Source organism: Myripristis murdjan, chromosome 17 (genome assembly GCF_902150065.1).
Source record: "Myripristis murdjan chromosome 17, fMyrMur1.1, whole genome shotgun sequence".
NCBI lineage: Eukaryota > Metazoa > Chordata > Actinopteri > Holocentriformes > Holocentridae > Myripristis > Myripristis murdjan.
The window spans coordinates 10,684,485-10,702,054 of record NC_043996.1 but is presented as its reverse complement, the minus strand read 5'-3'; the positions used below and the strand labels follow the sequence as shown (position 1 = coordinate 10,702,054).

Here is a 17,570-nt window from a genome sequence, read left to right as displayed (position 1 = left end):
TATGTTTGTGTTTGTGGAGACAGACATTGGAGAAAATAGGCCTGTGTACTTACGTACTGATAGGAGGAGTTCATTTGGAGACCCCTAGAGATACCTGCCCATACACACCACCACGAACATACACATACACACCCACACACCCACACACACCTACCTCTTGGGAAGCCATACAATATGTAGAGAAACAGAGGGAGAGAGGGGTGTGGTATATTGGAGAGTAGCAAATAAAGAGGAAAAAACAAATCAAGAGCCGTTAGCTCCTTGAACGAGCTTGTAGAGGTGTGAGAACTGGAGAGGGTGAGAGAGAGAGAGAGAGAGAGAGAGAGAGAGAGAGAGAGGAAAAGACAAGAGATGTACAGCAAAGACAAGGGGGTGGAAAGGGAGGAATTGAGATAAATTCTTTCTACAGCACGGAGTCTGTCACGAGAACTGGCGAGTCTCTGACAGTTCTCCTCCTGCACTCACACTAACAAGAGTCGGAGGAATACGTTTTTTTTTTTCTCTCTCTGCACGGAGAGTTACCCTGCTGAAACTGAAACAAGACACTGCAACTGAAAAAAGAAACAAACGGGACTTTAAAAAAAAAAAAAAAAAAAAAAAAACAGATTAAAAGGCGCAAGCCTGACTGGAAGGTGCAAAAGCAATGGAAGCCAACTCCAAGAAGCAGCGATTTAAGAAGGGTAGGAGTGCCACCTTCAGCATTGACGGCTTCAACATCACCATAGGTAAGGATTTGGAATGGGGCAGGGGCAGAGTAGGAGATGTTGAGTGTTTTTGCATGAGAGTGTGTGAGTGAAAGACAGTGTGTGATTGTGTGCAAGACAGAGCAGGATGGAAAGAGAAAAAGAGTGAGAGCAATGAGTTTTAAGATGAATCTGCTGCTCATAAGGTCTTTGGTGGGGGCTGGCACCAATACACTGGCATCATTAAAGTGCACACTTCACATTTCAGTCTTTCTGCACGACTGGACTGCATTAGCCCATTGTACCAAAGTTGGCGTTTGCCTCTGTAATGCCACTACACCATGGAAACAAGGGGGCTTAGACTAAAGCTGTGTGCTGCTGACGTCACCAGGAATTCATTCCATTGTCTTGACAACCACAGTGTTGATGAACTTGTGAGCTATAGTTGCCTTGTTTTTGTTGCAGCACCTGTGAAAGGTGCTGCAACAAAAAAAAGCTCTCACAGGAGCTCTCACAGGAGCGAAACTATGTTTAAAATAGAGTGAAGAGCTGCTGTTCTGTGCTGAGTTGAGTGAAGTGGTACTTTCTTGTGGTACTATTTTGTATATAGATATGTCCTTAAAAAGGTGGAAAGCTCTCCACAGATGATATGAATACACTAGACCTGCAAAGGGAAATCGATAGAGAACACTGCTAAGAAATGCTCTGAATAATTTCTTCTCTGCAAACATTGTGGCATCTGTAAAAGACTCTACAATACCACTGGAAATGTTTTGCTTAGGACATGTCCGGTTATTTCCAAGATCCTCTGACCCATATCACGTCCATGATGCCCGGAAGCATGGCAGTTGTCATGGTAACCTGCAAGTGTTACAGTAATCAATTGCTCAGTGGGCCTAGGTTTCAGTCAGCACAGCACTTTGCCAATCAGCTCCTCTGGAGCGTGACTCCTAAGTGCTGGTACCTCATTGCCTGGTGAGAGAGGTTGCCCACACTCCTCTCAGCTTGTGCTGTAGCTGGCAGCCTCTGCTGGGATTTCAGGTAAAGGGCTTTTGTTCAGTGTAAGGTTTGTTAGCTGTGTTAGTTCTCATGTTGTAGATATGACAATTCTCATCTATGTTCCCACATGTTCATCTCTCCAGTTTGAATAGTGCAGATGTGCAGTTCAAATAAAATCAAGAGTTTGGTGTGTAGGTTTACACTCTGTGTCCATCTTATGGGAGACACTCAGTTAGTTTGGTGTGGGATCCCTAACTGCCTCCGGAATGCTCTAAATTCTATGAAGCTGCTTTTGGACTACATCAGATGCTCATTCCAGAGGTGCTGAAAAATCATTTTCATGTTCCTTGGACCATATTGAGATGATATGTGCTGCGTGATATGTAGCATTATCCTTTGGGAAGCATCCATTTGAAAAAGTTAAGGCTCTGGCCATGAATGGCCAGCAACAATGTTTAGACATGTGGCATCCAAACACTACTCATTTGGAACTAAAAGGCCTGACAGGTAGCAAGAAAATATTTCATGTAGCATTACACCACCTCCACCAACCTGTACCTTTGAGGCAGGATGGATTCATGAGGCAGGATGGATTCCATGCCAATTTCTGGCAAACCCTAACCCTAACCCTGTCTTTTGTCTGCTGCAAGAGAAACCTGAATGTTTTTCCACAGTTCAGGAAATATGGAGACGACTACCAAGAAAACTTTATGGTCTGGTTAAAAATGTTTCTAATTCTCAGTCTGAATCCTATTAGGCTCAGAATATATAGGTTAATTATGGCAACAGGTATGATGGGTCAGGTTCTGTGCTGCCATTGACAGCTGGCAGGTGGGGTCACCATGACAACAAGGTCACATGCTGCCACAGTATTAAATTTTGCTGTGCACCCCCACCATTGATGATATAATGGATCCACTCCAAAACTGGGTCAGTTCCTTAATTTGCGCCTTAGTTTCAAGAAGTGTAACCTCTTTTTGTGCTTCTTGTTCTTCTTGTTGCTGTTTTTAGCTGACAGTAGTCAAACTTGACAGTTGTCTGCTGCTGTAGCCCACCCACTTCAATGCTGAGCTACTTGTTCATTCTTAGATGCTCCTTTGCACTAAGGTATTATTTGTATTCTTCTGGCTCACCTTTGAATGATCTGTGTCATTCTCCTCTGACCCCCTTCATCAGCAAGGTGTTTTTCTACTGCTGACTGTTGTTTTTTGTTTATCTCACCATCCTCTGTAAGCCCTAGAAGACCCCTGGAGGTTGGCAGTTTTGAAATTGCCATATCTAGAAACAACAATTACGCTACATTCACAGTTATTAAAAAAAAAAAAAAAAAAAAAAAATACTTTTTGCCTACTATAATATTTATGTGCACAGGAAATGAACTCATATTTCTGCTATTTTAAACATGATGTACTCTAGAAGAGCAAGCTGTTAATCACTGGGAAAGAGCCTAGCACTGGATACTTATACAAAAACTTTTCATTGTCTGGGTTGTTCAGCATGGTTGCTCACACTGATTCAGTCTTTATGTGAAAGGATTTATTTTCACTAATGGAGGAAAAAAAAATGTCTCACCAAACAGCAAATTTGGATTGTAGCAAGGCATACAGCAACAAAAAGATAAACATATAGGACACATCGGAATTAAACGAACATGGGTATACTTGATTTGTCTTAGGAAAGGTTACCAGGCGAACACTAGACTTAAGACTGATTTGTGAACAGCTTATACTCATGTAAAATGCTGCCAGACATGTGCATTATTTAGCAAATACATCACTGTAGAAAATGTGTTTTTCTGATTATGAGCATCCTATGGAAGTCTTGCCAACTTATCACAATTTTAAAAACTCTTGTGGTCTTACCTCTTTTTAATTACACCAAGCATAAATTCTGTCAAGTCTGCCAGCTCCAGCCTAATTAGCACAACAATCTACAATACACAGCCTGAATATATGTTCTGCACAAACAGCTCGTGTGCAAACAGTAGACATCATCACCAGAATTACAACTTTGAGGAACTTTGACACCGGAGAATTAAAGTAATGTAGTTTAAAAGTTTCTGGCAAAGCAAATGTGTGACTTAAAAACTTAAAAAATTTGAAGTCATTGGTAACCACCCGAGGGAAATGAAAACAGGCAAAGACTCTATCTATGATTCTTTTACAGGGCAATTACATTTGGAAGGTTTTACTTATGTATAGCTCAAATTCACTTCATTTCACTTCATTTGACTCTGTCCCATCTGTCTGTTCCCTCCAGTGGCAAATGAAGATGGAGAAAGCACCACCAAACCACTGGCCAGTTTTGCACGTAAGTTTAATGTCCAGTCCTGTGCAATTTAACTTCATTTAAAGAAAATTTACTAAGTCATTTATCTCATTAAAATGAAGTGAAATTATTGATGGAGTCTGTAATCTTATTCAGTGTGCTGCAAATCCAATAGAAATGTATCATGACAGGGGAAGTGGAGAATGATGAACTAACAGTGACATTATGAAGCCACAAGGTGGCAGCATCTCAATGGCTCTTCATTTTGTTGTCGTGTCTGACTGAGATCCTGGGATCCATGTATAAATTCAGAGGGAAGATAGCAGCCATGGTTGTTAACTCTTTTCTTTACTGATGTACACAGAGTTGCTGTCCGGCAAACAAGATGAAAGCTTTATTGTGGCACCATGCAAAATTACCATAATGCGAGCAAACCTTTTTTTTTGACATTATTGCAGGCTCAAAGTCACAGAGCACTTTGTGGAACGCCATCACAGCAGGGATGGGGATCAAAGGCAAAGAGCAGAAGGCCCCCCTAAATGACCCACGTAGCCCCGAGGAGATTCTGGCTGATGAATTCCCGGCAGCAGACGGACCAGAGGCCACTGAGAAAACAGCAATCAGGTTTGGTCTCAACCAAATAAAGCAGTTAGACGATTATTTGTTTGCTTGTTACCCATGGCACGAAACCTACAGTGAGATCCACTGGGAAGTGGGTGGTCATGTCCAGTTCATTATACCATATGCAGGTTTTTCTCAGCTGGTGTAAATATAACTTTTCAGTCATATGTAGTGAGGACTGAGAAACAAACAGTGATTAGACTTGATTGTGCATTGTGTATTCCCTTGTATTCTAACACACTTGTCTGTCAAATCTGATTAAAACCCTCTCAATTACTAAGTTTGCAAGATTTAAAGTAGAATTGCTGAAAATGTTTGCTTCGTATTGAGAGCATAATCCTCAGTCTGACAATGTTTGATCTCTATTGAGACGATAGTCTTTGGTCTGACATTTAGTGTTCTAGAGAGACACACAAACACACAGGCACACACACACACACACACGCACCCGCACATGCACACACAAGCGTGCACGATTGTAATTGCTATGTATGGCTCCTGACCTCCAGGGACGTGGACATGATTGATTCCATCTCGATAACAAGGACTTCAAACCACCATTACCATAATTTGTTGTCACATTTAGAATATTGTACGTTGGTTAACGTCTGCCTCCAATTAACCTGGCCGTCTCAGGGGACCATTACAAATGCCACAGGTTACAAAAAATAAGCATTTGGCTGGGGACAGTAAAATGCACAAGGACTGGTCGTGGGCTTTTTGGCTGTATGCAAATGAGACAGGAGGGATATGGCAAGTCTGTTTGGGGAGAGAGAGATTTTGACTAAGAATAGCAAACATTCTCAGAGAGCCACAGGGGGCATGTGGTATGAGATTCATGGCAATCTCATTTGACTGTTCACCGTATTTTATTTTTCTGCTTTCTCATTACAGTAACACATTTGGGTTTCCTGGCGCTCCTCTATGCTATCTCATATTACAGCGCTGCTCTTCCCTCCTGTAGCCTCCCCAAGAACACAGGTCCTTTTCCGGTGCAGCGTGGTGACAAGGAGAAAGTGATTTTCCACTTGACTGCTCCTTCATTTAAAAGCTACAGCACAGATATAAAAGAGAAAAAAAAAAACATGGCCAAGACAGCTGAAAGAACACAAAGCACTCTCACCTCTCAGAGAGGAAGCGGTTCATTTGTCAACAGAGACAGTGACCTGTGTCAGTGCCATGTTAGACGTGCACACTACAGCCATTATTTGCACTTAATATTGGGTTATGCCTAGTTAGCCAAATTCTGTTGCATCTTTGTCTTTGTTGGTATATATTTGGCCTGTCTTTAAAAAGAGATTCTTAATGTCTGTCGGATGTAGCTGTTTTTAAAGAAAAAAAGGGCCATTTAGGTCCACAAGACACATAAAGTACCTGACACATAATCTTGGGTAACAGTTTTTATTGCAATCATTTTCTAGAGGTTTAAATTACTTAGGTCGAATTGATTGGGGCCAACTGATAAAAATGTTCATATATTTGAAGGTAACAGGAGGGTTAAAATGTATTTCACTGGGGAAATGATGATTGCAGCTGCTGAATTTGGAGATTTACCAGTGGCCGTGGAAAAAAAAAAAAGACTTTGTTGGCATGTAGAAAAGAATTCTTAGTTTCCCTCCATGTGTTCATGCCATTCACACTCATAGTTACAGATGTCCTGACATTTCCTTCCTTATTTATTTGTCTGGGAAGTCCCATTGGGGTCAGGAGACCTCTCTTACCAGGCCAAAGGTTCTTAATGGAGGGCAGATCCACCGAGAGTAGTGCAGGCACCTGCGGCTGAATGAGAAATGGCAAGATTATGGCACATGGTGATTAAATGACCATGGAGCAAGCAGTCATCCATAAAGTGACGTAACCGCTATGTCACCTCCGAGGCCAGAGTTAGATGTTATCCTCCAGGCGAGGATAATTAGATTTTATTGGAGAGTGGAGAGAGATTCATGTGATGTGCTGCAAGGACAGACACAGGGAGTGTGTGTTGAGGGACCACAGTCACTGATTGTCATAGAATTGGGAGGTGAATGAAGGTTAAATTCATTTGAGCTTTGCCTAAATACAGGGGAGATGAATTCTACACAGTGTTTAGCTTGTGATAAATGATATGTTTACAGTTGAGTGTGAGTGCCTTTGGGTGGTGTTTTTCAGCAGCTACACTGATGTGATTTAACTCCACAGTCCATTTCCTCCAAATATCCAAAAGGCTCCCTGGATGTGTTCGGATGGTTTCATTTCTCCGGGCTTCCCTCAATTTTCGCAGAGCAGCACAGCTGTTGGAGTGTATTCGCAAAAAATTTCAGTTCACTTCTTAATCAGCCTCATACTTCAGACTCATAGCAGCAACCGTAATCGTTTTCTGAATATCGTTTCGGAGACACGGCACCAGTTAACAGCTCCAGATACAACATAATCCAGTGCATTCTCAGTGGCACGGGTAGTGGCTGACAACAATATGGAGCCATTAGTGTGCAAACACACGCTGACTCATGTGTGTGGCTGGTGTCATGCTGTTGTTTATGCTTGTTAGGGGTGCTGTGTGCATTTTAAAGTGCCTGCTAGCCATTGAATGAGCTAGAATATTCATGCAGAAGAATCCAGCCTTTTGTGAATGGCATCGCCTTGCATTCATTAACCACCATTAACAACATTTTTTGCGCTTTTCTCGTCTCTCGCATTTTTACACCCAACATCCCTGAGCAAACATACAGGTCTGCACACTTGAAGGGAAAGGAACACACAGACGCACACATACAGCCTAGGAAACTCTCCAGACGTGCGGTCAGCTGTGTGATTTATCTTTGGTTAATTGGATGCCATGCGCCTCCATGAACTTTGAAGCTGATTAAGGCAGCTGTCTCCTCATCGGTATCCCCTGGTTTCGGAGGCTGACCCCTCCTTTGACTCCAGCCACAGGTTCACAGACTCTTGCTGACATCCCCTGCACAGCGCTGACCTCCATGACTAGCCTCACTAGCCGGCTAATGAGCCTCCACTGGCCAGTGTGAAGAGTAACAGGGGCAAAAGGCAGAGCTATTCATCACAGTGACTGAGGACAGACCTCACGCTGATTATGACATTAAAGAGCTCTATGTTCCCTGTTGGCCGCATGATATATCTCTAGATTTTGGCTGTTATACACTTGCTTACTTTTGGACAATGTAAATAGGCAACATTCCCAGGAACAGGAAGCAAAATGAAACCTTGAACCTTATACCTTCAAGTCTGATCAATGGATCAACACTGAGCCAAGTTCCTTGGGATTCCCCATCAAAACTGTGCAGACGGGCCCTGTGTATGAACTTGTTTAGGGGCACGTCACGTAACAGTGGTTCTATGGGTTTGGTATGATTGTCCTGCTGGGTTTCTCCTACCATGAAATGTGAATTGCAGTGTTGTAATGTAACTCTTTAAAACCTGGATGGACATCAAATTTCTTGTGTTTAAATGCTTGCGAAAGATCTTTCCTGTGAGAGCAAATTGGCTTTATTCCTGTGAAAAACATGGGGGAAAAAGGCAACCAAATGTGAGCAACCAACCAAATGTCAACAAGCATCCAAGAAGTGACCTCAAAATGACATCAGCAAATTAACAAAAAACAAAACAGAACAACAACAAAGATAGGCCAGAAAAAATAGGGGGGAAAAAATCTATTTTTATGCAAATTTTTAAAACAAGGTAAGCAATACTTTTACTTAAAGCTTGCCTGTTAGAGATATATTATATCTGTGTATCACTGATATGCTGTTTTAATTTTGTGAGGCCTCTGGGGAGTGTGAGCATGTGATCTCAGTGTATACTTCCACTTTTTATCAGTGGATTCATGTTTTTCCCCTTGTGACTCTTGTGCAATAATTTGTCCACAGATTGTAGGCCTATGCTTCATCAAATTTAGGTGTACATTACCAAAATTTCATATTTATGTGATCCAAATTATTCATATATTCAAAATGTTTTTGATTACATAATAGCTTGTGACCTTGGCTTGAATAACACGCCGTAATCAATACGTTTCTCCCCCTGTTCAACCTACAACCTTTCCAGGATTGAAGTAAATCAATAGCGTTTCATTAAGTGACCTTTTCTTACCAGCCTGGTTATAATCAAAGGCAAATTTATGCAATACAAGGAAGTAAAAGTGGTAAAGAGAAAGACATTGTTGAATTTCATTTACAAGATTTAACATAATTTGCAAATCGGAGAGAAAGTTGAGGTGAACACTGAATATTGCATAATATTACCGCTTATGTGGACACAGACACATTGGGGAAGGTTAATGTGCGAATTTCTTTTACGAGAGGCACAGTTCTGTTTTTGTATGGACATCTGTTGTGAAAAAGCAGTCAATTTTCTTTATTGGCATTCATATATAGGAGGCATAAAGTAGATTAAGGGGATTTCTTTAGATTTGACCTCACCTTAACCTCCTGCCTCCTGACCTCACTCAACACTGAATTCACTTTTCGCACGTAGCAGCCTCTCAGTACTGTACATGAATGCCACCATGATTATTTCAACCTGCGAACACACCCATATTTCATGGCCTTAGAAAGTGCTGTGCTGACATGTTTTTTATCTGTTTAATATGAATGTAGTGGAATTAGTCATGTAATGTTTAATGGAATTAGTGTGGCGGCAGGATGGGATACAGTTAATACATCTGGGAAGTGTGTGGGGGGGTGTATTTGCTTTGCACGACATACATTTGTTGCGATACTTGTCACTTTGAATTGTGTGAGTTTGGCATTTACTGAGCCTTGACCCTGCAGTGCACTCTGGGAAAAACTATCACCGTCTATCGTGAACTGTAATTTCCCACCCCACCCCCCGGGGCTTGTGAGAAACTGTAGTTTAGTGGCATATAGGCACTTGAGAATCAAATATTTACGCACAAGCATTTCTATGTGTAGTGAGGAGACTGGGAAGCCTCATAGGGAGAGAGTGACTGGCACTAGGACCCAGTAGAGTAGGAGAGGGCATAAACAGCGGAAGAATGGCGACCCCGGCCTCTTCTCCCTGCATTCATCCAGTTCTTGTTGTTTGGTGTGCTGATTTTTTGAAGCAACCCTTGATTTTGAGGCACTTGGGTTAGGATCTAGGGCCGCGAGTGATATGCTGGAGCATATCAGCCATGAGCCATGATTCCAGACATCTGCCTGCCTCAGAAACAAAGACTGTTTGAAGGTTGGCTGAGTGTATCTGGCTGGTGAAATGTTAGCTGCAGAATCTGGAGTGTGTATTGGATTAAAGATGTTCCAATTAATTGCTTGATAGTGTGACTTCGTGACCTGTATTGTTGGTGATTGGCCGTTTGGATCATGTTCACCATGTGGTCCCTTGAGTAAACCCTCATGCTCACCACTTTATTGTCCATTTGCACCCCCATAGTGTGTTTTCTTTAGTCTTATGCATCAACTGGTTCCAATTTTAATTATTGTCAAGTAAATACTGCATTTTTGGTACGGCAGCCCTTGCTTCCAGTTTATTCTGCTGCTGGTGTGTGTGTGTAATAAACAATGCTTGGGACAACTTGGTTACATAGTTACAAAAGTATTAGAACTGAATCATGGCACAGTCCTGGGAAAACAGTGGCAGGTAATGATTTTCATAACTGACTCCTCAGGCAAGCGTTATATTTAGATGGCTTTGAAAAGACATTCAATATATAAGCTGACAATCTACATTTGGGATATGATCACATGTTACTATATGGTTGTTGTTTTCATGTGTTTTCAGCTTAACTGAAGAATTACATAAGCCTCTATGCGTTGAGAAAAAGCATTTGATATCTTGAGCCTGTGAAAGCCTTGCAAAACCCAACTGGATAAACTATAAAAAGTACATGGTGGTCAGGTTAAGATCAAGGATGTGTGTGTATTTCGTAATTCTTGAAGTTTTTCACACCGATCAGTGAGCTGGTCTTCAAAGTACTGATGTTAAAAGACAGACCAGTGTTCAGAAGAATTTCAAATATAATTTCAGCTTTTATTTCCTCAAGCTTGCCTGCGACATATTTCCTTGTCCATCTGTCAAAAGTGCAGAAAATAAAATTCACAGTGCCTTCAGTCTATTAATGGTTCTGCAAACAAAGAAAGTATTTGGGTGACAGGGGGCATCACACGGCAGTCAGCATGGGCTTTCACAACACCTAGAAAATGCAAACTAAAACACTTTTCTGTACTGTAAAATGGCCTCCATCGTACCTGAAATACATGAAACCTGATTGCCTCTCTCCTCACCTTGGCATAGTGCATATATGACCTTTGATCTACAGGAATCCCCCAGGAAGATGAATAGGAAACCTGTTTGCTGAGGCATTTTCCCACCTGCAGCACTCTGCAAATTAATATAGCCTGGTTTATGGTGCAATGCCCTCAATTTTCCCCTCCCCAGCCTTCTATCTGCACTACGTCTGATACAGAAATAGAAATGAAGTATAGATGGGAAATCATATTTTGTGATAGATGATGTTTCACCAAAATGTGGTCATTACCGTAAAGCCAATTGCTATTTTGATACATAGATATCCGAATCAACTTGCCTGGAAATTCAAATGAGATTTGAATTTTTCATGCACCTCCAAATGGCCGGGGCTGTTAATGTCTTGATTTCTATGTGCGAGCTGAAGGAGCCTGAACACGGTGACAAGAATACCTTAGCAGAGCTTAATCTCCAACAGGTCTCTCTGTCATGGCCTTACGAATAATTCAGTTTCGTAAGACTTGATTCATTAGGTCTTTTCCATGAACAGTTGTTGTGATAGCAATAAATCAAGCACGGTATTTTGATTATCATAGTGTAAAAGGACATAATTTTTGGCTCCCACTCGTGCTGGTTCATCAATCTTTGAGACTACATACAAGGTCTATGTTTAAATCTTCTGCCTGCTCTGTAATCACTCATTCAGACATGTATTTATGCGCTGTAGCACATGGTGATAAAGTTACTTGAGTTGTAACAGCCATTTATGCACATTCTCCTATATTTGCTGCTCCTCTTTTGAACTCCATCTTAAATCTTTATCCTGTGTTGATTATGTCTTTTGTCTCATGCATGTGTTATGTGTCATTTAAAGTGTGTTCCTCAGACAATAATTACTCAGTGCTGCAATAAGATTCCTTATTCCCCTATGTTTAGAATATTTACCTCAATATATGATTCTCAAATTAATTTCTGAATGCGTAGTGTAAAGGCTGCAGAAAAATGAGGCGATGACCATGAAAAGTGGTAAATTCTTTGTACTGTTTCCTATGTGGCAATTCTATGCGTCAAATGCTGTGATTTCCTGCAAAATGTGCAATGAGTGTACCAGTGAATAAAACAGGAGGAGAACTGTCTCACTCTACCCAGGCAAGTGCAGATGCTTTACAGTCCCACCAAAGCCTATAGAGAGAGAAGAGCCCAACCACGACCACTGGCTGCTGTGAGACAGATTAAAAGGAGTGCAGATCAGTCTTTTAGACATCGGGGGCAGTGCTCAGCAGTTGCCAAACAGCGTAGAATATATGGGTGAATGGAGCTAAATGCTATAAAATGATCAGTACACTTGATTACACTTGATTACTAAATATTTACAAGTAACTTTTACTGTCATTGTCACACAGTCCCATATTATAGTGGAGACATAATTATAAGCTGACATCAAATTGATGGTTGTAAAATGATGCCAATTTCCAGATTCGCACTAGCATTGAGTTTATGTGCTGTTGACTGGTTGTGTAGCCAGAGGTGGGAGCCAACTTTTTCTTTTTCTTAAATGATTCCAGTTTTCATTCATCAAAGCACAAAGTAAGTACCCTCTTAACCACTTTGGTCATTTTCATCAAAAAAAAAAAAAAAAAAAAAAATACATTTGAATTTAAAGAGCTTTTGGAGGTGGCCTCATATATTCTTGTAGGTGGAACATTTCCCTATTTTGACAATATTCAGTCTCACAGTGTCGAGCTTTGTGTCAGTTCTCACCTGTGCTCTCTCATCATAATAGCTTTTTGCCAAAACCTTTTGGTAGCATCGACATAATAAACTCTATTTCTGCATATCTGCTATCTCTACATAACAAGCTCAGTTTAGTAAAGTGAGTAACCTTCAACACAGCGATTTTTTGACTGACAGACAGACTGACCTGAATTTGGTTTGATAAACACATCCTGTCCCATGGGAAAAATAACATTGCATTCTTATACTCAGGTTTATTCCACTTCCATGGTTCAGTTTGATTTCATGACAGATTCATTTCAATGCCAATGGTTGGCACTGACATGGTTGTCTTTCCTCCAGCAAGTATCTTCTCCACTCCACATGTACAACAAAGAATCCCAGGGAATCGCAACAGGGGCAGATTGTATTTGGAAATGAGCAGCAAACAAAGGGCCTCCTTGAATTCCAAAATCCCTCAAATTTTCAAATCATGGTATTGTGACCTTTCACCATCAAGTGGTCTAATTATACCACCGTCCTACAACTGCATTGACCATTCATCAGTCGGCATTGTAATTCAAGTATTCTCAGAGATTCCGTGGATGCTTGCACTCCAGGTCGTATGTTTCTCTGTGAGGCTGCATTCTTAATCATGCTATTTAATGCTTGTGAGAAATGTTTCCTACCATTAGAAACATGTTAGAAATATTTCCTTTCAGATGCACCTTTTCCCTTTCTTAATAAATGTAATTCTAGTATTTTGAGACTATCAACACTTATAATAAGGGCTGTCAGAGACAGAAATGTCACAGACAGATCCACATCAGAGGAGCCATAAGAATGAGTCATAAATGCTTATTGATGTCAGACCTCCTTTGAAATCTTTTGTTTCACCTGGATAAATACCTGACATGGTTAAAGGACCCTTATTTAATGGTGGCAGGTTGGGCTTCAGTGTTGAGCTAAAGAGCGGTTTGGCAAAAGCCACAAAGGGAGTGGAAGATGTTTTTTCTTCACTTCCTAGAACTAGATTCAGTTGATCTATGAATTCAAACTGGCAACGATCTGATCACTGTTCTAGCTCTGTAAATGTCAAGCTAACACTGCTTCTATTAGCTTGAAATATTAGTGTTTGGTGGCCATTTCATTGGCCCTTTATAAACACTGCATAGAAAGACTTCCAAAAATGGGTAGTGTGCAGTGTTGTTTTGAATCCACTACACCTCAAAGTGACTTTCAAAAGGCTAAGCCTTGTGTGGTGCTGCACTCACACATACAGCTGACATGGTACATCAGTCCCTGGAGTCTGGAGCTGTGAACAAGAACCACTGGAATGTGAAGTTACTGTGGTGGTCTGGACTACAGATATTAAGGTGAAAGTCAAAGGATAAAAGCAAATGCGATGACCGGTGAAGAAAGCATTTCCCCTCAAGTTGACCTGCTGTGTCTGCCTCTGGCCCATAGTCTCCTGGGGGCCAGCACACCTCCACAACAGACAGACAAAAACAATGATGGAGAGTGGATTGGAGTGAGGCAGTGAGAAAGAAAGAGAAACTGAAAGCCAAAGACAGAAAGCGAGAAACAGAGGGAGAAAGAGAGGGAGAGAGAGATGGGGTAGATGAGTAGTTTGCCTTTGAAGAGAATATCAGCAGGCGTCATGGCACACAGACAAACCTCTCTCTTTCCTCCTCACGGAGGGCCCATCTCAGCAGATGAAAGCGGGAACCTCTTTGAGGCGGCGCCCTGGTATTATCCCTGCCTCCTGCATCAAGTAATTGAAAGACCTGAGGGTATCGTGGGGGGTTGTGGGAAGGGTGGGGGTTGCAGGGCTGAGTCATCGATGCAAGTTTTAGGACTCGGAGAAAATGAGAAGACAGAGCCATAAACTCTCATAGTGCTTTTGCTGAGAGTTCAGAGAAGGAGGAAGATGAAGATAAAGGAACAAGAAGAAAAAAAGAAAGAGAACCTCAAAAAAGTTTTAAGTTATTGCTAATGAATATGGTCATGACATACACCATCTTAGAAGTGGATGAGAAAGCAGCTGAGTGTACTTATCTGCACAGCTGAATGTATTCGTCTAGAGCTGAGCACTAGGCGCCTTTAAATGTTAAAATCAATGAAGTAGCAACTCATTGAAAATGTGGATAAAAGGTGATGCCTTGCGGAATAAAATTCAGTTATTAATGTGCATGAGGACAAACACCTCTACAAAGGTACAGGGGCATCCTGATGGCTAAGGCGGATGCTACAATGTGAGGTTAGAGTCTGTCTTATAATCCATCAACGATGATTGGTGAAGGGACTATGGATTGGGTTCCATCTGTTCATCTATTTGTCGGTCCACTTGTCTATTACACTCTATTTCTGAGCCTCTGCCCGCCTGTTTTGGCACATTGTGGAGAATGATGGATTTTGACACTAGCATTCTGACTATAAACCAGAATGGTCCATCAGAGCCCCACTGCCAGGCCAACAGGGCTTCAAGAGCGTTCTTGGAAATTCCTGGGTCAAATTTAATGAACTCTTGGTGAATGATGCAATTTTTAAAATTGACAACCAGCATTTACAAAATAAAGAAGCAATGTCTCAGATACCACATGACACATGTACACAATAAATTAAGAAAAGCGCACCCAGGGCAACTTGCACTAATCATGGGGGCGTCACCAATGACTTTGCCTGGGTAAGTGGTGACGCCCCCATGATGTTGACAATATTTTGCCGGGGAACTTTGCCACATCACCCCCCTGTCTCGCTCTGCTGTTAGCTGCCAACTGAAGTGGAAAAGACACGAAAAATAAGGAGACAAGCCACAGGAACAAACAGTAAATATTCTGTTTGTGTCTTGTGATTTAGAGGAAAAATATCATGTTTTTTGATGCTGCTGTTTGTGCATGCTAGAGAGAGTGAGAGAGAGATCTGATAATCTCATACAATAGCACCCTCTGTACATCCATAGAACTGATTGACACAGAATTTATGCATTGCAATACTTTGTATTTGAGCAGATTGAATATGGGATGTTCCAGAATCCACTCACTCATTGGATCAGAATAATCTCAACCAAATCGGTGACAATACGCTGTCGGCACGACATGGTATGTAATCCTTCCTGGTATTTAAATATGTTTTACAGCAAATGTATGATCAGTATTTTCAGCCAAATACATTACAGACCTGGTGTACAGTGGCTGTGCATACAATGGGGGTTGACATTGTTTTAATACTTTTAATACTTTGAATTAATACTTTTTTTTTTGCTTTTTTATAAGTTTCTTTAAAACAATTAAAAAATTTGGCTTTTTTTTTGTATTTCATTTTTAAATACATATGTCTAATTATTATTAGTACATTTTACTGATCATATTTTTATTGTTATGCTATTATATTATGTTTCTAATTTTAGGGTATTTTTTTATTCTAAATATGTCAGAGTTTTTAAAAGAAAGCAACCGAATTTGGCTGGGCAACGTATTTGAAATTAATATCACCATACCCATAAGGATTTTTTCAGTTATTTTTTAATCCATTGGCAAAATATGCATCACAATATGGCTCATATCCAAAATAATGTTAAATCATCAAATTATTGTTTATCCAATTGAGCCAAATGGTAACATTTGGTGTGATGTCAGACAAAACAGTATCATTTTCAAATCAAATTTTTAGATAAAATTTGCTTCTTATCATCAGTAGTATAGACAGCAGAATTGTGGGTCACTTTTTCTCAAAATCACTATATCTTCACAAAACAATCCTACTGAAAGATGATAAATGATAATGTTAAATTATTGCCCCGCCATACTTGAGAGAGAGAGACAAAGAGGAAGAGAGAGAGAAAGAGTCATGGATAAACAGCAGTGTGTCATCAGCAAAGGCCTCTATCTTTCACAGTGATTTACTCAAAACCCAATGCACTCATACCTCAGTCCTGTCTTCCATTCTCCCCTCCCATCATCTCCTGAACATCTCAATCTAATCCCTGTCCATCCCCACTCATTTCCCTCCCTCTCTCCTTCCAGTCCACTGGATGAAATGGAAACATGCCTTCTCATTATCAACCAGACTCCTCCCTCTCTTTGACTGGTAGTGTTTCCCTCCTTCCTTCCCCCCCCCTTTCTCTCTCCCTCCCCCTCCCTCCCTCTTCTCTGGAGAGCTCGGCAGTGAGTGTTAATCCCCGCTTGTGCTGCCCTGCCGTCTGCATCCCGTTGTTGCTGGGAGAGCATGGCATGGCTCCAGGACCCCTGCACTCGCACAGGAGACGAGTGAACGAGTGAGAGAGACAGAGAAGAGAGAAAGAGAGTGAGAGAGAGAGAGAAGAGAGAGAGAGAGAGAGAGAGAGAGAGAGAGAGAGAGAGAGAGAGAGAGAGAGAAGAAAGAGATACAGTTGTGCCATTTCACGACTGTCACAGCCGCTAGAGCGCCGCACTGCACAGGGTGCTATTGAGTTTCACTGACACACACATACACAAGGGAGTAGGGTACAAAACAGGAAAGGGGGAGGAAAAGAAAGAGAGAGAGGGGGAAAACAGAGGGATGATGGCTGGTTTGTCGCAGCTGAGGGTGCAAATGTGAAAGGAGTGAGTGGATACCTTTGTCGCATCCCGCGTCCCACCGCACAACAGCCTCTCTCTCCGTTGTCGCTCCTTCCTGACTGCTCACAGTTCAGAGGGATTAAACTTTTTCTTTCACCTCCTGTTGGCACATCCGGCCCTCCGCGAGCCTCTGCCATGGAGTCTCCCACCAAAGAGATCGAGGAGTTTGAGAGTACATCCCTAAAGTATCTTCAGCCGGAACAGATTGAAAAGATTTGGCTCAGGCTGCGAGGACTGTGAGTACCCACTTTTCCTCTGTTTTCAAGAGATGTGTGTGTGAGGAGGAAAGTGTGTGTGCGTGAGTGTCTGTATGGCTGTGCGCATCTATGTGAATGACTTGGAGTGCTTGCCTGCTGGTGTTTTGTGCTTTTGACTTTTATATTTATTAACAACTTTATATAGTCTTTTGGCCTCTTTGTGTTTATTGATTTGTCTGTTGCTCCCCTTACAGTATATTAGAAAATCCATTTAGTGTATAGGAAAAAGCGTG

General features: G+C 41.4%; 1 protein-coding gene across 1 annotated transcript in view; it reads left to right on the top strand.

The window, feature by feature from the left end:
- Positions 1-16,653: 16,653 nt before the first annotated feature.
- pde1cb (phosphodiesterase 1C, calmodulin-dependent b) overlaps positions 16,654-17,570 on the top strand; it is a 58,760-nt gene continuing 57,843 nt past the window's right edge. The window contains exon 1 of the mRNA XM_030073638.1: positions 16,654-17,316. Coding sequence (XP_029929498.1) covers positions 17,216-17,316 — 101 coding nt within the window. The 5' untranslated portion in view covers positions 16,654-17,215. The remainder of the gene's footprint in view (positions 17,317-17,570) is intronic.